The sequence below is a fragment of the Ctenocephalides felis genome, unplaced genomic scaffold (genome assembly GCF_003426905.1).
Source record: "Ctenocephalides felis isolate EL2017-DRISC unplaced genomic scaffold, ASM342690v1 CF-g0.4_SCAFFOLD_01886, whole genome shotgun sequence".
Classification (NCBI taxonomy): Eukaryota; Metazoa; Arthropoda; class Insecta; order Siphonaptera; family Pulicidae; genus Ctenocephalides; species Ctenocephalides felis.
Window position 1 is genome coordinate 93,666,590 of NW_020538040.1, and position 27,511 is coordinate 93,694,100.

Genomic DNA, 27,511 nt, shown 5'->3' on the forward strand with positions numbered 1-27,511 from the left:
ACCTTTGGCAAAATGTAGCAATACTATATAATTTTATTAAAATCGCAAATTGAGATGATATATTTTTTCAGAAAATGATTTTGCCTCAAAGTGTATAAAATACTTATGGATTTCGATATTTAAAGTTGCATGCTTTTTAACCAAGTTGAGTGAGATTAGGGTTTATACAAAGACCGGCATTTCAGAAAACCGGTTTTCGAATTTTAATTTTACCAGAAACCGGTTTTAGCCGGTTTTCGAATTTTATATAGAAAATAAATTTTTTCTCGAATAATCTGTAATAACAGATATTTATCCGCAAATTTAGTGCGATTTAAAGCAGTATTTGACTAAATTTATTTATTAGTATAAATAGTAGATAGTAAACAAAATTATTTTAATTTTAATTAGTAAAACAAAAAAATAATAGTTTATCTGGATTAAATAACTTTGAATAATTATTCGTTATTCATGCATTATTTTCACATATAAAAATGAAAATATTTTTATGATAGTGAAAGGAAATTTTTCGAATAAATAAAAATAATACATTTTTAAATAAAAAACATTTATTAAATTTAAAAAAAATAGATACATGTTGATACATACTTGTTAATATCAATTTTAGTTTTAAAAACAATTAAACTATACTAGAGTATTTTCTATTTTAAGCCGAGTAATTTTAATTAATTACATTTAAACATTCTAATTATTTTCTTGTTTAATAAAATATTATTTTAAAATACTGAGAAAGAACGTCTATCAATTTGTTACTTAGACGTGTCCTTTGTTTACTCACAAAATTTCCCGAAATAGAAAATACTTTTACTTGCGACTGAACTAGGCTTAATTGCTTTTAGAGCCTGATATAATAATTCTTAATTTTTTATTTTTTTATTTGTGGCTTCTAGGACTAAAAACTTTTTTTTTTGAAGTTTGAGTAGAGGAAGTTACTTTTTCAAGAAGAAGACACACTGATTTCAATTAATATATACACTGGTATTAAAATCTAAATTAATATCTTAATTAGACAAAAGATAACACAAAACCTTTCTGGAAGCCATAGCAGACTGATATGATTTCAAATTTTATCGAACTGATATAATTTCAAGAATCAAAACGCCTGCATCTTTCTTTTATATTTGGGCATTTTTGTCATTTTCCATTTATACAGTGAAAACCGACTTTTTCTACTAAAAAACCGGTTTTCGAATTACATAATTTTCGTCAAAAAACCGGTTTTTAAAAACCGACAAACCCTAGTTGGGATCATATAATAATGTTGAATGGAAATTAAACATAACAAACACACCAAATTGTCTGTCTTAATTGATTATATATGTTATAAAAATAGAATATATTTAAGTTTTTGTTTTTATCAGGTTTTATCACAGCGCAATTTTAAGGAAGCTAGGCCAAGGATGTTATCTCGATTAAACTGGGTGCAAACAATTGGATTAGGTATAATGGCAGGCGCGCTTTGGTTTCAATTACCGAAAACTGAAGAATCATTGCACGATATACAGGGATGGATGTTTTTCTCCCAAACTTATTGGATGCTATTTGCACTGTTTGGTGCGCTCAGTTCATGTAAGACGGAGTGAATATTATTTTGTATAAAATTTTGTGAAATTTATCTTTACAAATAGTTTACAATATTTTGCCTTGTCTGTTAAATTGTTTGTTAAAAATATAAACACAAAGTAAATATGAACATATAATATAATTGTATTGTATCCATATATTTAACAAATTTTTATGAAATTGTTTTTTAGTCCCTCCAGAGCGTGAGGTTATCAACAAAGAGAGACGATCTGGAGCTTATAGGCTTTCTGCTTACTACATGGCAAAAATGGTCGGTGAATTGCCACTCGTAGTGACTTTGCCAGCAGTTTATCATTTGATATCCTATCCAATGTTGGGATTCAGTAACCCGACGCTTTTTTTGACAATGTTAGGCTTTTTATTACTGAATACCATTGTTGCCCAAAGCGTTGGCTTTTTTGTTGGAGCTTGCTGTATGGATATGAACCTGTCAGTCACAATTAGCGCGCTGTACACGTTGGCGACGCAACTGTTTGGGGGTTTGTAATGTTTTCTTTTAAAATGTTTATAAGTTTTATGTATTTGTTATTCCTGGTTTGTTTGTCATCTATGCTATCTGAAAATATATTTTGAATATCATATAAACTTTATAAATGTGATATGGAAGTTTATCATAAACAAAGAATCATATGAAACATAATTTAATAAAAAGCAATAAATACGTAACAATATAAGACAAGATATGGTAAAGTGATATTAAAACAGTATTGGAGAATTAGAGCACTATCAAGGAATTTAGTTATTAGTTATGGTTAATAGTAGTTGCGATAGTAGTTTAATTTTTTGTTTTATTATTCTTATTCTAATATTTTAACAGCTGACAGAACGTTATGTCCTTCTAAGCTGTTGGGCTAAAACTTTTCCTTACATTGTGTTTATTTGTTAACAATAAAAAAAGATTAACCACAATAACTGAAAAGTGGTTATAGTTCAACCAAAACCTTAAGTTTTATCTAAATGCACAAATTTTTCAAATTCTGTTTTGGCTTGACACCTTGTATATATATATATATATATATATATATATATATATATATATATATATAATACTCATATAAATACTATTAAATGTAATTATAACATTCATCATGACATAAAGAAACATTCTTTCTTTTTTGCACTTTTGATCTCATTTTATCTCAAGCTATATTATTTAATATTGCCAATTGATTTAACTTATTTTGTTTGGTTTCTTATTGCTCAACTATTTTTCAGAATTGCGAAAAACGTGTTAGGGTTTGAATTTAATATGTTTTTAAAATTACTTTGCAGGATATCTGTCAACTAGATTTCCAGCATGGTTGCAATGGGTTCGATATACAAGTATGATTCATTATGCATATCAAAATATGCAGATTTTAGAATTTACAGAAGGACCTGCCATTGCGTGAGTACATTTTTTAATTCACTTCAGCTTTTATGATATGTTAAAAAAGCAACAATTAAAACATTTTTGATCAAATGTTTTTATATTACATTTTTCTGTTTAAAATTATAGAATTGCAAATATAACGTTTCTATATAATATTTGAATTATAACTATATAATTTAAAATTTTTGCTCATAGTGTAAAATTTAGATGTGTTATAGTATTTTACAATCCTAATGAAACGCATGAATGTTTTGCTTTAAATTTAGTTATTGTTTTTCATAACAGATGCGCCAAACAAAGTAAGTTTGCAGTTTGTGCTCACTCTAAGATAATACCTGTTCAAGATATTCTTCAGGCGCAGGGCAGTTCAGAGCCCTTGTGGTTGAACACTTTAGTTCTTCTAATTTTCTTTACTGTATTCAGACTGTTAGGATATTTAGTGCTTCGTTACATACGCTGCCCAAAGTGACAAAAGAAGCATTTTTAGAATTTTAACTTATTGTTATATAGTTTTATATATAATAATATATACTTTTATGATTTTTATAATCAATAAATATGAAAAGAACTGTTAAATAGTCATACATAAACATTCATAGCACCATTTTCATAAATAATTTTAATATACCAATTTAATATTAATTATTATTATTACTTGCATATGATGCAAACAGCTATCTTATAATCGAAAATTTAAATGTAAATATTATAAAACAAATTGCGTGATATAAAATTATAACCGTGACTGTGTTCAAGTCAAAAAAATTTGGTTGTTCTAACATTTAGAGCACAAAAATTTGCACCTATGTAGTATTTTTGTAACATGTATACTTACATGTTATATAATTTAAGCTAATGATTATACAATTATTACTCAGTTTAGTTATATAGACTCAAAATTGTACATGTTTATATATATATATATATATATATATATATATATATATAAATATAAATGTGCGTGTGTGTTTGTATGTAGGGAATATATATGAGTGTATTCATATATATATATATATATATATATATATATATATATATATATATATATATATTATGCATTATTAGTAAAGTTACACATGAACAAATTATATGTTAAATATTTATTAAAACAAGAAATTGTGTGATGTTATAAATAGGAAAGTATGCAACATATAGAATAGATTTGCATTAAAGTAAATAATGACATACTCTTATTTTTATACCATTGGTTTATGTGTAAAAATGTAAATTTTTATTATACTTAATTTTTAGTTGACAATATAATATTTATTAACTTGTCACTAGTTTAAAATTAAAACTGTATATGAATTTTTATGAATAGTGATTTTGAACACTATGAAATTTTATATTTACATATGTTCTATAAGAATGTTATTACAAGTTAGATAATAAATTACAAGTTAGTATAAATCTATTATAGTAATATTTGATAAATTCCGAAATATAATATCGTAAAGGCATTATGTGTACTGTAGTTGCTTTGTTATGACTTTTCATTCCTGTATCAGACATCAAGAGAGGACTTTTGAAACTAATTAATTTTGTCAAATTTGATTATATTAATTTCTCAAATAATGTTTACTAATTTAAATTATATTTCTTAATAATTCATATTTCTTGATGATTCACACACACACACCCACACACATACATACATATATATATATATATATATATATTTATACATATATATATATATATATATATATATATATATATATATACTTGAAGTATTTTGCAGCCCAATCGTCGATTTAAAATTAATTCGGCAATTAGGCTGCAAAAGACTTCAGATATGTATCAACATCGACAAAACTATCAGCATATATATATATATTCTCAATTCGATGGGTCATAACATTAATAAACTAACAACAATTGAGTTTGGGAAATTACAAAAGGTAATATGTTATTGTTTTTTCTGTTTTTAATACTGAGATAAGCAAATTGTAATCTACGAGGGATAAGTAAATTGTAAGTCTTACAATTTGCTTATTTCAGTGTTAAAAACAGAAAAGACAATAATCAATTTTTAATACTAGAATAAGCAAATTGTAAGTACATTTTACTTTTTTATAATTTTTAAACTCAGTTGTTATACATTTTAATTTCCGTTGAATGAAGGGTAGGGTTGTAGCTTAGACGTATGGATTTTTAATTACATTTTTAAAGAAATTCATGTTTTTTGTTGATGTTATGTCCAATTATTAGACTATCTTATATATATATATATATATATATATATATATATATATATATATATATATATTAAATCAATTGTTTAATCAAATTTTAAACTTCGTATGCAAAATGTTTTAGTTACAATATGATCAATTTATCATTATTCGGTTACTTATACTTGATGTTTGTGACGCATATTCCTATAATATTGAACATAGTTATGATACTTCTCATAAAAATCATACCATAACATTTTTAGTTTTTACATGTAAAACTAGATATATTAAGATTAAAAAAGTTTCTATAAAAATATTGAATATTATGTTTCTTTTCTGTTATGAAGACGAGGTGTCTCTTTATACGTGATATTAGATATAACATTTGTAACATTTATATCTGTATGACTGATATTGAAAATAATCACTTATGAATTAATATGATAATAGTTTTACGCAATTCCTATTAAATATTGCAAAACATAGCATACTATTAATAGAATTGTTTAATGCACATATAACAAAAATTGTTTTTCATATTTCATACTAGCAAATTTTTTAAATAAATATTCATAAAATAATATTGTAAAAATATAGCTAAACATATAGAACTTTTCCAGAAGCACAATAAGTTAAAATAATAATAATATCATCAGTGAATAAGATGAATATAGCTAACAATGTGTATATTTAGTTTTTCAAAAGATTTTATAGGCAAAATGAATATTGTTTAAAATTTAAATGGTTGATTAAATTTAAATAAAGTAACATTTTATACTAAACAAATTCAAATGATTGACATACGGCATAAAGCCTAACAGTCCTTGATGTATGAAAAAAATTCAAATGACAAATTTGGCTGTGTAATTTTATACTTGAAAATTGCATGAAAGGGATTATTTCTGTAAATGGACCACATTTAAGTACATTTATTCATAGTAAAATTATCTTCACAGAATAGTAGCTACATCCTTTGTTTGTTATATTCATGTAATGCATATTATGTAGATTGTTTTTTATATTGTGCCTAAATTAGAAAAAGTGAAGTGCCAATTTTATAATGCAAAATAATTAAATTTTATATTTTACCCACCTATATGTGAATGAAATTCTAAAATTGGTTTACATCACATTAATAAATTTGCCTTGTTATAATGTAAGCTAATATGTTAATTACTGACCTAACCTGTTGTTTCGCATTGAAATGTTTGCTTTCTATTCTTGAGTATGGTCAAAGAGTATTATTCAAATGAAAATATGGAGTACATCAAAATTTCATTTTAATGAATTCTTCTAAGAAGGATCACATAATAATCTTTACTGGTTTTTATTTATTGATATATAAATATGCATATATTCATATATATATATATATATATATATATATTTATGATATGTGTATACAAGCATCTGAGACAATTTTATAACATGTACTTTAAAAGTAGCTATATAAACATACATATTTCTTTGTATAATTTTTTGCGTGATATTTCATAACTTGTATTTTAATAAAATCAAGTAATACATTCATACATTATGATATGTGCTTATAAGCATAATCTATACATATATATATATATATATATATATATATATATATACATATAATCTTTTAAAACATACTTTATTTTAGATTTAAGTAATAATTTATTGATTTGTTTTACACTGAACATTATATTTACTAATAGATAAGCTTAAATAAAAGTGTGAAATTATGTTAACTGGTTTTTATAAAAAGAAAATACTAAACTTTTGTGAATAAGTGTAATTTTTTTAGCAATAAATGTTATGATGCTGAGAGAATGCATTAGTATAAATGGATATAATAATTTTCATTTTTAAAAACTATCGAAAGAATCGTTTATGCATCAAGTTTAATAAATGTAATGACATCACAATAGGCATTTTTAGAAATTCAGTATAATGTATTTAATACATTATGCAGGTATGGATTTGTGAGATAAAAGATTTGGAGATTGTTTTGATCTTTGCATTGCAGAAAATATTTCTGCGTTGTGTGCCCCATTTAACAGTATTTCTAAATGCAATGAGATTTCAGTGGTTTAGGTTTTTGAAAATGTCTTTAGTGCAAAGCAAGTGTATATATATATATATATATATATATATATATATATATATATGTTTAATATGCATTCATTTTTATATTATTTTTATTAAATTGTAAGTTTAACAATAATATATAATTAATAATTGTTATGTTGATATAATCTGTTATTTTTTTCAGATGTATGTTTCAAAAAGTATAACTTTAATATTTATAATTGTAATTACACTATGAATAATATTAGATTTGAGTAAGTGATTATATAGAAACAATAATTTATACTCAGATATGTAGTATTGTCAATCATACCAATCCTTTTTGACTTTTCTAAATAAATGAATGATTTAAATGTTTTTTTTTCTAATTATAATTTTAATTTCTTTTCAAAGGTGAAATAAATTTATATCTAAATTTAGATATAATTATTAATTTAAATTTAATTTAAAATAATTATTATAATTATTTCAAGATACATTAATATATCTTATTTTTTATATTTTAACTTGATTTTCAGTCCTAAAGAATTCCCGTTGTCGAAGGCAGGTGAAATTATATAAGATGTTGAAGCTTTGTTTAGTCATTTATAATCATTTGTTATTTTTTAATTAAATCAAGACTATACAGTAAATGCATCAAGATACTAAAATTAAATCTACATATTCTTAAGATTAACATTTATGATTTCTCAATGGAGGACATAGACATGAAATAGAACGAATGGGATGGATTATATTAATGTATATTTATAATTATTATCGAAATATCACATTAATTAATATATATTAAGAAAACCTTTTGCAAAATGTAATTCATATGATTATGTTTTTGAAGTAAAACTTTTTTAGGCGCGACTAGGGTGTAAATCCGTACAAATGCAACAGAAATTACGTTACGCCCGAACTGTACGTCATTCAAATCATTTCAATACGGGTCGATTGTGATTAGTTGTCGTGTATGTGAATAGAGATTTGTCGTTGTATGCGTACCGATATCAATAAGGAAATCAGCATAGATAAACAAACATTTAAAGTTACATCGTAGTACAAATCTTGATTTAATGAAAAATGCCTGAATCAGAAGAATATTTTACCCTGTCCCTTGAAAATAATAAAACAAATTAAACATTTGAGCCGTGTACTAAACGTAAGTTTATTAATTACAAATTATTTTTATATTATTCGTATTTTCTATAAATATTTTTATAAGTTAGAAGTTATTAAAATGGAAAATATTTTTTAGGCAAGATAGATATTACAGCTGCTCAAAGAATGAGCATGAAAAAAATACAAGCAGTCAATGAATGTATGTTAATTTTAATTACATGAAGTTCTTGAAACACAATTACATGATGAGTAAAGTTGCGAAAACAATATTTGTTTAGGCGTTGTTTAACATAATCCACTGTGTGAACGAATATTATAGAATTTATTAATCAGCATTTACTTCATTTCTCTAATGAAGGTCCAAGTCCTAAATGCTAATTACAATGACAAACCGATCATTTTATATTTGAAGTATGACTTTAATTACATTATTGTTTTCAAAGATTATAAATATTTTTAATGCTATTATAAATATAAAATTTATAATTTATTATTATATAAATGTGTATAATGGTTGATACTAATAAACTTGTGCATCACGTGTGTTACCATATTACTAATAAACATTATTCAAAATTGTTATATGATGTATTTATTTTTACTTAAATGCCATCTTGCACAGTAGCAAATAAGTTTTACTTCAATCGCGTATGAACGCGTATGATTTACTTTGTGCTTGACAAACTAATGAATACTTGTATAGAATATGATTAATTCATTCAAACATATGCATTCAAACTGTTTTAACCGTAAGAAGTAGCGCTCTTTCCGGATTTCGCTGCATTTACAAGAGGTGTCGTACACGAATAAATATTATTGAATTGGTGTTGCCATAATGCCAAGTGGGTCGTTTTCTGACAGCGTAATTTTATTTCACCTCTCCTGTCAAATGTTTGACACTTTTTAGTAATTTTATTACATATTTGTATATATGAAAATATTGGTAGATTTTTATCGTTTAATAAATTATATAAAATGATAAGATAGAATTTTGTTGTACTTTTAAAATAATAAGCCATTAAACAATATTTTTAGTTTTATAATGTTTTTGTTATTGTTTTGCTTCCTTCAATGTAAGTTTGTACAACTACAATATACCATGCCTATAGATTTAATTCTTAATTACATTTTGATTTCCTAGTTTCGTGGGGTCTTAAAATTATTCCCCGATCAGCTGATTGTGGACCAGTTATAGAATATACAGAACCTGAAGGTGTCATTACAAGCCCGTTCTATCCAAATAGATACCCAAATAACACTTCATGCAAATGGATTATCCTTACATCAAACAATGTAAACGTATCTATACAGTGAGTAATTATTGAATTTGGATGTGTCAGATTTGATACATTGCTTTTCTATATCCATTCTATTTTCAGTCTTGTTGATGTTGACATTGAACCTGACCATGAAAAAACTTGTTTTTCTCCTCCATGCTGTATTAGAAATGGTATCTCAATATCTGTTGATAATATGCGCAATGGACTTCGTAGACGCTGTGGATATAACAGCACTTTTACATCTATGATGTTGTCTCAAAGAGTAACCTATATCGATTTTCACACAACTATGGTAAGGTACTAAGTTAAAGCTTGAGTATGAAACAGGTTGAAATATTTTCAGTAAACATTCCTTCGGTAATAGTCTTGCTTTATTACTCGGTGATAATTAGAGGTTTATAAATTTCTTAGAATCTGAGAATTTAGTTTGAATATTTTTTACATTATAATCCAGTTAATATGGTTCTAAATAATGGTTGCACTTTCAACATTTGCGTATTTACTACTCTGAATTTATTCATTGATACACTTTGTTTTATACTAAACTTCTGTTGAATCCCAAGTTCATAACTTGTAATTACAAATGAAATATTTTTATTGCAAATTATTTACACTTAACTCTGTTTTCTTGCTTTGTTTGCAAGCAATCAATATTGTTATATATTGATCTGATAAATGAATTATATACTAAAATTGCTTTCGGTTTCTTAGTTAATATATGATATACAGTTTCAACAATTCTTACCATGTAGAATTATGGTTTTCATCGTGGCTTTAAACTGGAGTTTCGTACTAGCCAGTCCAAGTGCACAGATAATCAATTTCGCTGTGATGATTTCTTTTGTATCGATGAACAACAACATTGTGATGGGCAACAACAATGTAAAGATGGATCAGATGAAGTGAAATGTGTAACTCTAACTGGATATTGTGAGTATTAACTTGTAATATTTAAAATAGATCAATTATAACTTAAATCACCGACCATTTTCTAATAATATATACATGCATATTTTTGTAGAACCTTAAAAATAATATTAAATAAAAAATAAATATAACAAATATAACTTTTAAAATGTAAAGATTATACTAAAATGCTTTATATTTCTAATTGACACAGATTTCACAATTTCAAATGTATGGTAATTGATCTAAATTAAATTTTCATATTTCAGATTGTCCTCCGCCATTGGTTCCATGTGGTTCTCCCTCACCTCATTGTTTTGATAATTACACCCAACGTTGCGATGGAGTATTGAATTGTGAAAATGCAAAAGATGAGATGGGATGCGGTCATTGCAAATCCACTGAAATACCTTGCAGGTTTATATATTATTTATTATTTTTATTATAAATATTATTAATTACATTAAATCCAAACTATAATTTGAACATACTACCAAAATCATAACTAAATTTAATAAATGAAAGCAACAGATATTTTTATTTAAAAACTTGGTCAGTCATCGTTTATTTTTATATAATCGTAGTTGATTTTTTAAAAATGTATGTGTATTTAATATCAGGGTACTAATTTACTAATACTAATTCTATTATAAATAAAAATATATTTCAGAACTGGCCATAGGTGTTATAGCATGTATCAGTCCTGTGATGGAAACTGGGATTGCCCTTTTGGAGAAGATGAAATTGGATGTGGTGAGTACGGAATTTTCTTGTTGTGAGTGTCACTTACATGTCATAAATGCTTAATTAAAATTTCATAAATTCTTTGATTAATGAGAGATTTTTTAATGTGACATTTATACTTTTGTGTAATGACAGTATTCAGAAACAAATAGATTTTTATGGAATCATATTTTAATTGTAGTAAAAAAAAATTCTTTTTAAGGTTTTTATTTTTGACCTTATTTGTAAGGAATACTTGTTTATGGCATATCCAAAAAGAAATTATTTACCATAAATAGCATAGAGCTTCTTATTTTCTAAGTTAAGAATGACATTTTTAAATCACATTTTATAATGGTTTGAAATCAAAACAATAGAGTACAGGAAATTTCTATTATATTCAATGTAAATTTAATACATTCAAATAGTTCTCTACTTATAACTACTTGTTAGTTATTGGTAGATAAAGTATAGCTCAAGAAAGCTTAATGGTTATGTCAAGACTTTCAAAAACAGATACTAGTTCTCCAATAATATATATCTGTACATATCACTTGAGTTATAATTTTGTAGTTACACGTGTTAGTGAAATATAGCACGTTTTAATTTAGACATAATTCCATTCGGATCTTCCTCAGGTTTCTTCTCCTCATCTTCTACTTTTGTGCAATTTGCTTTGCTTTCCGGAGTTTTTTCCTCTGATGTTGATTCCCTTTCAGTAACTGTTTCTTTAGTCTCCTTAGCCTCTGTTGAACTTTCATTTTTTTCTGTATTGGTTTTAAATGAAGACACTCCAAATATTTGCCCAGGAGTGTTTTCTTCAATTTGAGCATAAGATTCTAATAAATCTTTTTGTTTCTTAGAAAGTTTCTTCGGAACACCAATTTTAATCACCACATAATGATCACCATTTCCATAAGTGTTCACTCGTTTCAAGCCTTTGCCAGGTAGCCTTATGCGTGTATGTGATGATGTGCCTGGGCTGATTTGGATAATTTGGTCTTCATAAACACCTTCGATTTTAATGGTTCCTCCTAACACTGCTTGTGCAATTGATATTTCAGCCTCAGTATGTACATCAGCACCATCTCTTCGAAAGTAATTAGATTTTTCAACCTGGAAAGTTATAAATATTTCTTTATTACCAACAGACATTCTTACAGTTTGGCCATCTTCTACTCCTGCAGGAACTGGAACTGTAATTTTTTTACGTTGCACAGATTGCCCTTTGCCCTCACATTCCACACATGGATATTTAATAAACATTCTAGTGCCATTGCAATACCTACATGTACTTCTGATAACAAAAGGCCCTGTGGATAAAGTCTCCATCCCTGTTCCGTTACAATGTGTACATTTGACAGGCTTTGTGCCAGGCTCACACCTGGAACCTCTGCATTTCTGACAAGTATCTACTATGTTGACATTAATATCTTTATTAACTCCTCGTGCAGCTTGAGAGAATGTTAGTTTCATAGATACTTCTTTTGCACCACCAAATCCAAAACTGGATTCAGCAAAGTCATCAAAACCTCCAGTTTTAAATCCTGCATCACCAAATATTTTGTGAAATAGTTCTTCAGGGTCGATTGTCGATTGATACTTCCAACTCTGTGAGAAGCCTTGAGGGCCTGCTCCCCCCATGCCGCCCATCTGTTCAGAGGTACTACCCCATGTGTCATATTCCTTTCGTTTCGTATCATCGCTTAGAATTTCGTAAGCTTCCGAAACCGCTTGGAACTTTTTACTTGCATCAGGATCGTTTTTGTTAGTGTCTGGGTGGTACTTTTTGGCTAATTGGTAATAAGCCTTTTTGATTTCTTTAGCTGATGCATTTTTTGAGACGCCAAGGGTTTCATAGTAATCTTTACGTCGTTTTGCATGTGTTTGATGAAAACCTCGTGAAATAATACGTTTTTGTGAATTATTGATCTTGACATTCAATAACGATTGATTATTAAATTTTTCACAACTTAAACATAAACTTCTGCACTGTAATTTACTAAAAGTAGTTATTCCAAATAAAAGTAATTTTTTTGACGACAACATCATTATAAAACCCTTTGATCCACCGGCCATGTTTTTCTGACAAGACGGAATGATGAAATAGTGTTGCCGCATATCATGAAATAAGTCACTTGCGCAAATTGGTAGTCATTGGTTGATCCCTATGACTCGTTCATTTCAAGAAATTTCGTTTTTATAAACATTTTTCAAATAATATATTTTTGAGTTCTACATTGCAAAGAATTATACTTTTCATGATAATTATATGTAATTAAATAATCTAATAAATAAGTGTATTATTTGATTTAATTTAAATTTAGTTTATTTCTCTGAACCGTCAAAAACATATGCCACGATAAATCAGTTTGAGACATGAATTTTTGATGATCAAATAACTGTCAAATTTGACAGAAAAATGCAATTTAGCAAACAATTTACCTCACACGATTTGAAAAAATTAAGTTTAATCTAATCCAATATACTTTTGTTGTTAGTCCGGTTGTATACCTATTGAAACTTTAGATCCGCGCATAAAGAATATTTTAGTCGCGATTTAGAAATTTGGCGTCCTGGGGCACTGACCAAAATGGCGCCCCATCCCTGAAATTTTATTTTAATAGTTTTTATATCTCATTTTTCTAAAATTAAAATATCTGTTTGATTGCAGAAAATGTATTACGCTTTGCATACTATAACTAGCATGGCATCGTGCCTATAGGGAATTTGCTGGAACTTCCCGTTCCGAAAATTAAGAATAAACTAGTTGAAAGTGGCATTTAGCTTTAAAGCAAGTTGCCTGAACTTCCCGAAAGGTGTAAGAATTAACTTAATCAACCGAAATTGAAATTTAGATAAAATTTTCAACTGTTCATTTTAAAAATAAAGTTATCGCTTTCAATTAAATCTAAACATTGCGATTTCGATTAGAATTTTCTCAAACATATTTAAATTAACTGTAATTTTATTAATTATATTGCATTGGCACATGCTTGTATGTCGTAAAATTGTAGTTTATTATTTTAAATTTCAATGAATTGATAATGCCTTTACTCATCTCATCATAAAAACAACTTTTGACATAAATTTTGACTATAACATTTTCTCAAACTTTGATGAATTGTTAACATTATACTATTTGTCGTAGAACCGTAACATTATGTATGTTTTATAAGACCATGATATCTATTGCCAAAAAAAGTTTTATAAAAATAGACAAAACAATTTTTTTCAACAGTTAATTTCAAAAAAACGGCTAGGTAGAATTTTACCTAAAACTAATCAGTGTCATTCTCAACCAATATCTTTCGAAAAGTTTGAGTTTTTAAAATCGATTCAAAATTGAGAGCTAAAACGTGAACGAAAAATTTTTCATAATCCACATCAAAATACATCGATTGGTTTTTAAATTCTTGAAATCGGTTCAGGCGTTTTTAAGAAAACGTCGATGAAAGTCTAATTTTGACAAAAGCCAAAAAAAAAAAAAAACTATACTAATTTTTGCAAACTTTGACGAATTTTTAAAATTAAACGACTTGTTGTTGGGCTGTAATATTTTAGTATGATCTAAAAGACTATGGTATCTTTTTTTTATAATTTTATTTAAACAGCGATCAGAACTTATGGGTTCTATGAGCTGTTGTGATTAATATATTACAAACTACGTTTGTTTTATTACAGATGGCAACCCAAACAGTTGTCACATCTCTGTATGATAAATTTTTATTACAATCTCTGTAATAGGGCAAGTATGGTGCAACAATGCCGGCTGAGGGCTATTTTCACTTGGAAACATATTGCTATCTATATTTCCAAGTGAAAATCGTTGTCACTGTTGCTTGGCAACAGGCTGCTCGAAGTGGGTATCGAACCCGGGACCTCTGAAACAAGTCCCGTCGCTCTTAACCGATTACCTACGATCGAGCCCAAACTATGGTATCTACCGTCAAAAAAAAAATCATGGAAATCGTCGATTTTTTTTAACACCTTATTTTAAGAAAACGGCCCGGCCGATCTTTACCAAAAACTAATCGATTTGATTCGATTCCCAACCGATATCTTTCGAACGGTTTTTTGAATTTTCAAAATCGATTTAAAATTGCGGGCTAAAACGTGGACGAATAATCTTTCACTTTTCTGCGATTTACAAAGAAACGGGTCGGTCGATCGTCGCGCAAAACTGACAAACGCTAGTCCTCATCGAGATACATCGAATGGCTTTTAAATTTTTGAAATCGGTCTAGCCGTTACGTTTGAGAAAACGTCGATTTACGGCAAAAAATCTGTTCACACACGCGCACACATACACACATATACAGTAGGCCCTCGCTTTACACGGCACTCTGGGTACACGGTTCCCATACTACACGGAGCTAAAAATCCGACATCCCTCCGACTACACGGACTTCTTATTACACGGTATTTGGTCAACAGCCCATAAGTTCGTTGTGCAAAAGGGTATTGTTGTAAATTTTGTTATCGACTTTTATCTTTTAGACATGCCTGATTGTATAATAGCCGCCTAAGAACACGTTTGAGCTGATTACTGCGTCGCGCCAATTTTTGAATAAGGTCTCAATTTCGTCACGTCATTTACGTCATTTCGTCCGTATTTCTCCTACTTCAAGTTGTATTTCTTGGTCTCCATACAACGCGATAAAAATGGTGCGATTTGTACCAACTCTGAGTCTCTCATAGCACGGTTCCCATACTGCACTATGTAAGGTTCCATAGAACGCACTACGAATTAGCCTGAATTGTATGTTAAATACGAGTTTCTTATAGCACGGTTCCTATACTGCACGGTACGCACTTGCCGCGTAAAGCGAGGGTTTACTGTACATACTTTTTTCAAATTTGGTCTCATTCGATTCAGAATGGATGTTTTGATGAAAACATAAACTTCTCCTTCGGGAAGTTAAAAAATATTTTCAATTAATATCTATGTATACAGTTATTCAATTACTATCAAATTGAAAGTACTTACTTTTTACCTTTATATCGTACCTTTAAATTTAAAATATTAAATACATCGAATATACAAGCAAATATTAACATTCTTACCGAAACTTTTGTTTAATAGTTTTTATGATGTTTTATTGCAACTCTATTTTGAAATTCTTTTATTATCAATAATCGGAAGAAATGTTAGATAATATAGTATTGATGTTATTCTGCCGCAGCTACTGAGTGCGGCAAACACTTATCCTGTGACCATGGTGGCTGTTATAGCGTTTTGCAACGTTGTGACGGTAGTGCGGATTGTACGGACGGCAGTGACGAAGTCGGTTGCTTGGAACCGCACATATTACCACCTTGTCCGAGAGGTCCCCGTTGTGGAAACGGTGGTCCTTGTCTCGAAGCAGAACGGTGGTGCGATGGAACAGCAGATTGTCCCGATGGCAGCGACGAGACTAGCTGTGGAGGGGTATAGTATTATATTGCAATACAAACAATCAAAAAGATCTAAATGATGCCAAGATGATAGTGAATTTTAATAGTTACTAAATATAATCAAATAAACTAATGTGTTCAAAAAATGTAACTAAATTTGTATTATATTGTTAAATTTATTCAGTATTAATCTATCAAATATTTTTTAATTTATTTTATTCAAGACTTTAATTTGAAAATTTGGGTAACTTAGATACATTTATTACAAATAATTTAACCGAAATATTTAAGAAAATTCATTTTATTATTCACAGTCATCACTTCAGAATTCTGTGATTGCTGCAGCTATCATGGGATCGTTGGTTTGTGGTTTACTCCTTGTTCTGGCCGTTGGTTGTACATGTAGGTTATATTCTTTGCGTATGGCTACTATATCGCAATATAGGTATGTTATTATATACATATTTAAATTATTTAATTATAATCTAAAGATGACATTGTTTATGTTGTATTCCAACTGCATAGGTTACATCAAGATGCTATCTCACAATTTGCAAATACAAGTACTTTGCACCATCCGATGTCCATGGTTGGGGGCGCGTCCCATTTGCCAGCGCCTTTGGAGGAAGAGTTTTGGCATCGCGAACCTCCCCCGGCTTATTCTGTGGCCGTTGGTTTGCCTACCGTCGTTACCAGCCATGTCGATAGTACACCAAGATCTAACAGGTATGTATTATTGATATGTTTCAGAAATTTATTTTTATCGTTTCCATCTCATTTTTTCATTCTTAGAATTTCTTCATTAAGTTTTAAAGTATTATTCATAAAGGATTGAGTGCGGATGTTGGTTGTATTTAATATAAGTTCTGTGAACATTTGAAATATTTGTTTTAAGATTATTTACAATCGCGCAATCGACTGAAGTACGTCCAATTCGTGCGACGCGGCATTCACGTTCCGCGCGGCACACCAGCATTGGCGGTGGAAGCGCTACCTGCGGCGGCGCTGGAAGTAGTAGCCGGCGAAGTTCATTGCAGTCGACTCCGACATCTACGAGCTCTGCATCTTCAATATCTAGACCGCGCCCTAGACCTCGTCCTGGGTCGGGAGGATCAAGGCATTCAAATTTCGTCTGCCCGACAACATCTGCAACGGCTATGGTACCGCTTGGCTTGGCTTCAACTCACAGGTTTATTTATTTAACATTTAAGACAGCAGAAAATTTATACATATCAAAATATTGGGTTTTATGTTTATCATTATGTTGAATCAAAAATTCTTTATAATTTATAGGGAATCACGAGTTCAGTCAGGAGCTTGTTTTTTCTACCATTAACTAAACTTATAATATTTACTTTGGTTGCGCTATACTTGATTTATTTATTTACTCAAGCCGTGATCAATAATAATGTTTCCAGGTCAAACCACAACAAGAAACGTAATGTTGAAAAGCAGCATAGCCACAGTGGACACAACCAAAGTCAGCGGCGACCTGCAAAATCTACATCCGATATCGAGGATTTCTCGCAGGTACTCGAGGGTAATGAAAATGTTGAGTCCGATTCTGTGATAAATTCTATCGAAATGAATATTCCTTCTTCGGCATTAAATAGACGACCTATAAGAACGAGAAATTTAGAATTAGATTCAAACTGTTGCAATCAATCCTCGAGCGAAGTGCAGTCGGACATGTCTCCAAGTCGCACTTCGACCACTAGTCTTGCGTCTATTGCTAGCTTGACGCATGACGAGGCCTGTGCAGCATCCGTATCAGTAGATAATGCGTAATATTTATTTGTATAGTGAAATAATTATGTGATCTGTATGCATGAGAACGACTGCTAGGGTGAAGTTGATATATGTGATGGTGAAAACGTCGCCAAAATTTAAATTTTATAGATATATATATATATTCTTGTAGGTTTTTATTTCATGGTTTTTCTAGCGTTGTATTTTTGCTAGAAAAGAGTTAGGTTTTATTTATTTTTATTGTGTACTATATATGCAACAATTGTACCTTTTTTTTAAAAAATAATGTAAGATAATTCCAAAGATTTTTTAGATTATACCAAAAAACAAATTGTTTTCCTTGCAGACATTTTAATATCTATATTATTTTGTTTGATCTGTCATCCCTATTATGAATGTTATTATATTGTTTAAATATTATTAATTACGTCATTTAATTATTTATTAAATAATTTATTTTATGTTCCACAAACTGATGTGCATTTTGAAGGGGTATTTGAGATTTGATTTGCAAGTCTTACAAAATTCATAAAAAACTGACGGTAATAAAAAATAAACTGACACTTACTTCATTACCATTCTTTCTCTAAACGCATAAAAAACTCAACTTGATACATTTACCTAATTGGGAATATACCATGTCACTTACAGCAAATACATAACTATTTATGCTCATATTTCATTGAAATACATGTGAGTTTGCACTTTATTCAAAATTAAATTTATTTGTGATATATTTAAAATTAAATCCAATTTTATAAATGCCTGCTTTAAGTGTTTGCGTCTGATTTGAGTATTAAATCATGTTTTCTATGTATGAAAACTTACTGAATATTTATGAGTGTGTTTTATGATTGTATATTCGTATGAATATTTGCATAATTGCACTTCTACAAATCTAGTTCACATAAATGTGTGTGTCTCTTATAATTAAATGCTTTTGTGTGAGGCACAAGATCCCCGTGTCAAAAGTATTTTTGAGAGTGCTGAACCTCTTAGTATGTAGATTGTTATTGTGATACAGATTGTATTATGCTTATGCTTACACAAAATATATATATCATCTCATAGGTTTAAAATAAATGAGACGGAACAGAAAGTATAGTATATCTAATAGGAAGAGTAATATATTTGTACAAATCAAAGTGTTTATGTTAATTGTTATTTGGTCATGTTTAATAGCGCATGTATTTTTGTTTTATATATTTGTTAATTATATCTTAAATTACAATATGCGTAACAAACCGAGTGATGTTTTGATGCAATAAGAAGGTAATGGACAGATTTGAACAAGTAATGATATTTTGGCTAAGGCCACCTTCTTGCGCTATCAAAATATTTCAAATGTATCATCATAAATTATAGGAAAGCCGTTACGTGTACCAGTGACAATTTGTAGAGTTGAATATATTTTCTAAACTTTGATATATAATTTTAAGTTGTAATGTATAATTTAATCTTGTTCAAAATTAAAACTTTTGTAATTTGCGTAATATATAAATTAATACTACAACATTATAATACTAATCACTCTACAGGTTCTATGAAATTAAATATCTATTTTTATATTCCATCCTGTTAGAGTACAAAACTTTGTTAATATGAAATAAAAAGCACTCTTACAGTAGTGTATGGTTTTGTTGACGATTCCAGTTAGTACATAAAAGTTTATATAATTTTTGTTTCAAGTATTAATTGTAAGCTGAACGATTTAATTCTCAAAATTCCTAAATATATCAATTGAGTATTATGTGAGCATACTTACAATATTAATTGGAATAAGCTTATAGTTAATATGCACAAGTTTTTTTTTTTAGTATTTTTTTTTTTGTTGACACACTTGTTAACAAATAAAATTTATACGAAGTTCAGTTGCAAAGCGTAATTAAAAAAACATATGAACTTTGCTTCAATTTTTTTAAAATCGCTGAGAGTTCAAATAAATTTTATGGATACATTGGCACCTATGTGTTGTTTCTAAAGGGAAAATCAATACTGTTGAATTATGTAAACAATGCAAAATAGATATTGGTAATAAATTCAAGTTATACTAAATTATGTATATATAAAAAATATATAAATATGCGTGTACGTGTGTCATATTTTCTGCAATGTAATTATATAAAACAAATCATGCATTGTAGATATTTTTGTGAGTGAGCTTTTCGAAAATAGCTTTAAATTATATTGAAAACCATTTTAAAGCTCCAAATATATAATGGTATAAAAAAAATTACAAGTTAATGTTATAATATATCATATTTTTGTGACTGACTTGTTGCATGTTACTCTGATAAAAAGAACTTCAAAATACTTATATAGTAGTAATAAAATTCATTCTAAATATTTATCAATGCTACCAGACTCAATAAATTGTATTATGCTTGATCAATCGCTATCAAATGATTACAAGGTGTTTGTACTAGCTATATAATACATACAGTGCCAATGCCAATGTATACTAACAGGCGTAAAATTTGCGATTTTTTATCAAAAAAGTTATTAACAGATGTAATGAACTGAATCTTACAATCACTGCTTTTTAATTATTGTGATTGCTAATTAATAATTAAAATTACTTAAGTGTTGTGATCTCTGGTGTTTCTAAATCAATAATCAATTTGCTACGTTTCTTCATTTCAAACAGATAACTAATATTTTTATTAAAACTCGTAGAGTGATTTCAGTGATTTTAAAAATAAATAGTAAATTTATATTATACCATTATGCCACTAAGAAGTCAGAGTTTAAAATGTTATATTTTGTTCTAATTTTTAATTGTTGTAAATTTCCTACTTTCACAACAACTTTAAATTCATTCGCTGAAACCGCAAATTCACTAATTATATTATTTTAAGTGTATCAATTCGACGTCGTATGTAAAATTTTTGAAATCTATCTAATCTTTAAAGTGCCGATGCTAAATATAATATCAAATTATTAATATTGCTATAAATAAAGTAGAAAACAAATTGATATGAATAAGATATAATAATATAATATAAATTTATAACATATTTTATCTTATAATTTTATAAGAACTTTAGTAAATTATTAAAGTTTTTTTAAAATTACTTTTCTTTAAAAGAAATATGCATTACGTTCAATATATTTAAAAAAATATTATTAGTAATTTTAAATAAAAACTTTTCAAATTGGCTTCTGTTTCAATATCTTATTCGAACACAATATGTTTAAATTGCATTGTATAAAATATTATACGTTATTCATCAGATAGACGTAAATTTTAACGATACGCTACAGTCACACCGGTAAAATGTCTTTCAGATTTATTTCATGATCGTTCTTTTAAAAGCCTAATCGGCATGCTTTATTATGTTACCGATAATTAGCTTTCTTAGGGTTTTAATTAAAACAATCGTGAATAATATTTATCCCTAAAATAATATTTTGTTGCTCGTGTGAACGATATTTACTACTCAGTTCAATCTGATAATAGGGCGCGCTTTACAATCCTATTCTGATATTCCAACGAAACTCATACTTTTAATAAATATATGTATTTTATTATTACTGCGGTGAAATGATACATAAAACCTTAATTAATAAGTAAATATTTATCAAAAATGTTCAAAATTATTCAATGCATATTAATTGTTGACCACAGACCATTATTTTTTGCAAAATGATATTTTCTTGCACGTCTTCTTCTATTTTCGCTCTTTCAATATTCATTCACATACGGTTTTCGGTCAACAAATTAAACATTGTTCTACATTTCATACTAATATTTTATATATCATTTTTCTATATTATATATATATATATATATATATATATATATATATATATATAATGAAATCTTGCTAATACGATAGACCGACACAATAATCGGACACCCTTAGCCAACGAAACCTAATCTTTATATTTGTATTTTTTATCATTCCTTTATATTATATATATTATATATTATACATATATATTATATATATACATATATACATAAATATTATATATATATATATATATATATATATATTATGTAAATACTGTTACTAAATGTTGGTTAAATAATGTGGCATCTCTGTAAAATCTACAATAATATTAAAAATGTTTATCAAATAATTACAATTAGAGTATATCAACTACTATTAAACTTAGTAAATACTTCAAAGTAGAAAATTGTTACAGATATGTTTATTTTTGTAAAAAAAGTTTATGGGGTCTTGTGGATCTCGAAATGTACCAAATGATAACAGTAATTGTAAATACAATTGATCTAACAATAAATAGTACCTTATTCAACTATTATAGATCTGCTAGAATGTACGACAATTTCAAAACATGTGTTAACGTAATTTCATATTACTATGAAAGTTTATTCCATATTATAATTTGAAAATTACTTATAATTTGAATTTGACATTTTTAATAATCTTTTTATTGAAATATATATTAATCTATAGAAAATTTCTATTGCAGTTATACATATTCCTTTAAAATATGTATTACTTTTTAAACCCTATTTAGCTTAATTTATTGATTGGCCATCAGAGGGCCATGCGATTGTGAATAAATGGCAGAAATTATTTTGGTCGGTTTGTAATCTGAATTATTATACATATATATATATATACATATATATATATATACATATATATATATATATATATATATATATATACTTGCAACAAATATTTGGTTACTATTCGGTATTCGGCCTATTCGGCACTTTTATTATATTCGGGTGAATGTCTACATAATTCTTTGATGAATTATTTTAGAAGGAAAATGTTATGGTACAGAAAATCAATTTTGTCTAACTTCTAGGAAATAGTTTTTTTTTTTTTTCTCGTAGAATATCCCAGCTTTATAAAAAAGCAATGTTCAATATTATTTGATTGGGATTGAATTCTCGTTCAATAAAATGTGCTGTATAACGTAAAAAAATTATAGTTTCGAAAAAAATATTATTGTTTTGGACCACTTTACGATATATTTTTGGAATTATATTGTCTGAAAATTAAGGACAATTTGGTACGAGTATATTGTACCACGGTGTAAAGAGCTTGTAAATAGTCCAGATCTAAGGGGACGTCCATTAATCACGTGAGCGAGTTTTAAAGGATTTTTGGACGTGATATCTTACTATACCACTTTCACCCCATGTCATATTTCGTGATTTTTTGTCAAACAGCCCCCCCCCTCCCCCTAAAAACCTCACGTGATTAATGTACGCCCCCTAAGTAAGTAAACTGCGAAACGATCTAACGCCCTTTGCACCTGGGTGTTTAAACACAATTTGTAGACTATAAATCTATTGCCTTTATTATTTCGCTAATAAGTCGAATCTCTCAACAAACTTGTCAATGTATGGTACATTTATTCATTCATGTTATATATGTATATATATATATATATATATATATATATATAAATCGGCGTGTAAATTATATTTTTAGAAATTACTTCTTTGTGTTTTGTGTAAACAATATTTTTAGTAAAACACTGTTATATAATTAAAATGCAATGTTCAAATACTTAAGCAGATATTAATTTTCTGTAATATATAATTAAAATAATAAAAAACTAAATTATAAATGATTGGGCATTAACTTTTATTTAGAGTTGTATTATATTTATAGGGTGGGGCACAAAATATTAATTTTTTAGAGAGATAATACTGTAAATAACCTTGATCTGGTATTTTGTCAGAAATATTTATCAGCAGAGATGTAATAACTATTTATTCAAATTATTTCTTGTAAAATTGTTTTACTTAAATTAATTTTGTGCGACGATCGGCCGAGTCGTTTCTATGTAATTAGCAAAAACTGAATCGATATTGGAAATTCAAAAACCGTTCGAAAGATATTGGTTAGATATCGTGCTGATTAGTTTTTGAAAAAGATTGGCCGGACCGTTTTCTTGTAATTAATGGTAGAAAAAATATTTTTCTATGTCAGCGCATTCACGACCTCGGCACGACAACATTTGTATACATCGATATACGAATTAGCTTTCGATACTCATCATACCGTCAGTTTTTTTTGGAAACAGTTTCGATCGATATGTGCATCATTTAGATAATTTTTTTGTAGTGCTGCTTCTACTCTATAACATCGCTTTTTAGAAATAATCCAACAGGCATTAGGTATTTAGGTATTGTTCTCGTAGGGTAAGGTATTGTAATCGTCCAAATGTCGAAAATAATACAATTTTTCGTCCACGTATTCGGGAACACGGATCAGCCGATTTAAAATGTTCAAAAAGCAATAGATTCCTATTGATAGGGAGAGTTGATTAGTTTTTCGCAAATGTCGATCCAGCGTTTCAAAGACGTGAAGCAAAGAGTGCAGAAAATGGGAATTGAGTGTTTGTGAGAACAGAGCATCCTATTTGAATGATTCAAAAAACATTCAATTTGTAATAATGAGAAAACGTAGTAAATAAATTATGAAAATAAAAATAGAACAAGTATTAACTAGTGGTACATGGCATCGTGCTTTAAGGAATATCCCGTAATGAAATAAGCGAGAAATATTAAATGCTTTGAAATAGATTATTGGTAACTTTTATTATTCGTATTTTATAGATAAAATATAAGAGCTTGTAAATTAGACGATGTCTTTTATATATGCTTACATAAAAAGTAATAACCGAAACTTGATCAAGCGGAGTTAGAAAGAATTTATCTCATATTTCAAAGAATTATATAAACTGAATTGAAAAGTTAAATTATCGATTTGAAGTATATGTATATGTGAACTTTAGAATTTTAGCTAAGATTAAAATTAGAACTGAATTATTTTCGATATTCAAAAAAATTTTAAAAATTAAAATTAAAAAAAAAAAAATTTGGGCATTTTGAAATATTTTTTTTCGTTTTCCCTAGAAACTTATTGTATCTTCACAAGCTAAATGTTTTTTGAATCATTCGAATCGAATGCTTTGTTATCTCAAAAACTGCATTTTTCTCACTTTAACCTCATTATCTCTGAAACAGCTGGGCCTCTCTTTGCCAAAAACTAATCACCACGTCTTCTCATCATTACGAACTGGATGATTTTTGAATAATTCAAATCGGATACACTGTTCTCTCAAATACATCACGTATCTCGGATACGGTTGGGCCGTTATTTCCCAAAAACTAATCAACACTATTTCCCACGAGTAGGAATCGAATGCTTTTTAAATAATTCAAATCGGTTGACGGTGCTCCCGAAAATTTCGACAAAAAATTGTATCCACACATATACGCACATACACATCCATTTTTCCAAAATGTCAAAGGCATGCCATAAAAATTTTCAATTTCGATTTTTTGACGGTTACAATAACTTATCCACGGAAAGTTAATAATAACGATAATTTTGAATATTGAATAATTTTTTTTAATAATATATAAAACGGTAAGTTTTAACAATTTGCCTTTAGGATAGGCTGGCTTGTTTATTTGATAATAATCGTACGACAAGTGATAACAAATATGATATTTAAACAATGACAATGAAAAAATAGAAAAGGAAATATATGTATATTATCTATGTTAAGGAAACATATATGCATTTTGTTTCAATGTTCTCTCAGCGTCTGATCATGAAGAAGATATTATTATTATTATTATTAGCATTAACAGCAATCAGAACAAAATATTCCTATAATCCTATTAGCTTTTTTAAAATGCAAACCAATAGTTGACCTATCAGTTTTTGAAGAATTTGTTATTAGAATAACTTTAATACTGATGATTTAATACTTTTCATTTAATGGCATTTCATTGGTAGCAATCTCGATGCTATCTATCTTGCAAATATTATATATACTATATATAATATTTGCAAGGTAGCATCGACATTGCTACCAATGAAATGCCTTTAAATGAAAAGTAAATATATTATATAGCAAATATTATATATATAGTTATATAACATTGATATTAAATTTAGAACAATCATTTTGTATCAATAAAATGCATGTGGGTATTATTATTTTCAAAGTTTAATAGGTTTAATTATTTCAATTTAATTAATTTTAAAATAGTTTAATTCATTTTATGTTAGCGGGATTGATAAAAAAAGTTGTAATTAATATTGTAATATTATTGATGTTGTTTCAAAGACAGCATGGTTGACTAGTATATTCGTCAAGAAGTTTTGTGTATTCACGAATATATACGTCATGCGTATAAATCAATTATCATCAGTTGTTTAAATTGCCATTTTCGAGAAAAACAAAATATATTCTCAAATTTTAAGATGTAAGGCTTTTTTTGAAAATATTTTGAGGCTATAAAATAAGTGGCATTTTACCTTACGAACTTAACGAAATGTGGAGATAATATACTTAATCAATAAGAATTGAGATGCAGCTATTCAGATAACAATTTCTTATTTCCATAAGAAATATTTTGCTTTTCGCCAAAAACTAATCAATGTTATTCCCAATTTACATACTTTTACGAACTAATAATATATGAAAAATGTATTTATTTAATTGTACATATTTATTAATTTAACATATTTTATTCCAATTCCGGTTCTAAAATGTATTATATTTTATTTAAGAGTGCACGTTAACGGCGATCAATACAAAACAAAGTACAAAATACAGAATATATCTATACGGCGCAATACTAACAAATTGGTACTTGTAAGAGTATTAATTTCAAAACTGATTATATTTTGTGATCAAATTACTTTTCTGCAATTAACTTATAAGTACCTATAAGCCTATAATATTTTGTAATGTTTGTATTAATTTACAGCAAGAATTTAAATTCTTACTTTCATATAAATAATATTACATTGAATTTATTCAGTATTTGGCTTAATACGTATGTAATATATGTTAACCAAAAAGTAATATTTAGAATAATTATGTAAAATAAACCTATCTTCTTCATCTGATATCCTTCTAGCGCAACTTACCCTATGACTGACGTCTATACTCGTCATGGCTCGATTTAAGGCAGATCTAAGGGGACGTTCATTAATCACGTGAGCGAGTTTTAAAGGATATATTTTAAAGGATAAGGACGTGATATCTTACTATACCCCTTTCTACCCCATGTGATATTTTGTGACGTCTATACTCGTCATGGCTCGATTTTGACAATACAAAACAATAACAATGAGCGCCTGACAGATAACTGGTTAAATTAAGTTTAACATGATTGAATAAATAAATAAAAT

At 27.8% G+C, this 27,511-nt stretch overlaps 3 protein-coding genes across 3 annotated transcripts in view; 2 read left to right on the top strand and 1 right to left on the bottom strand.

Annotated features, from left to right (window-relative positions):
- Window positions 1-3,552, top strand: part of LOC113378792 (ABC transporter G family member 14-like) — a 213,713-nt gene extending 210,161 nt beyond the window's left edge. Inside the window, exons 8-11 of the mRNA XM_026619385.1 lie at window positions 1,362-1,569; window positions 1,755-2,063; window positions 2,857-2,971; window positions 3,242-3,552. Of these exons, the coding sequence (XP_026475170.1) occupies window positions 1,362-1,569; window positions 1,755-2,063; window positions 2,857-2,971; window positions 3,242-3,425 (816 nt within the window). The 3' untranslated portion in view covers window positions 3,426-3,552. The remainder of the gene's footprint in view (window positions 1-1,361; window positions 1,570-1,754; window positions 2,064-2,856; window positions 2,972-3,241) is intronic.
- A 5,770-nt stretch (window positions 3,553-9,322) lies between these two features.
- On the top strand, window positions 9,323-18,694 carry LOC113377252 (low-density lipoprotein receptor-related protein 12-like). The gene is made up of 11 exons (XM_026617503.1): window positions 9,323-9,374; window positions 9,443-9,611; window positions 9,681-9,873; window positions 10,334-10,511; window positions 10,757-10,904; window positions 11,158-11,240; window positions 16,397-16,641; window positions 16,922-17,052; window positions 17,133-17,333; window positions 17,503-17,796; window positions 18,026-18,694. The coding sequence occupies exons 1-11, from the start codon at window positions 9,344-9,346 to the stop codon at window positions 18,393-18,395; spliced, it is 2,043 nt and encodes a 680-aa protein (XP_026473288.1). The 5' UTR covers window positions 9,323-9,343; the 3' UTR covers window positions 18,396-18,694.
- Window positions 11,590-13,290, bottom strand: LOC113377253 (protein tumorous imaginal discs, mitochondrial). Its single transcript, XM_026617504.1, has one exon. It carries the CDS (start codon window positions 13,287-13,289, stop codon window positions 11,793-11,795), a length of 1,497 nt encoding a protein of 498 aa, XP_026473289.1. The 5' UTR covers window position 13,290; the 3' UTR covers window positions 11,590-11,792.
- Window positions 18,695-27,511: the final 8,817 nt, after the last annotated feature.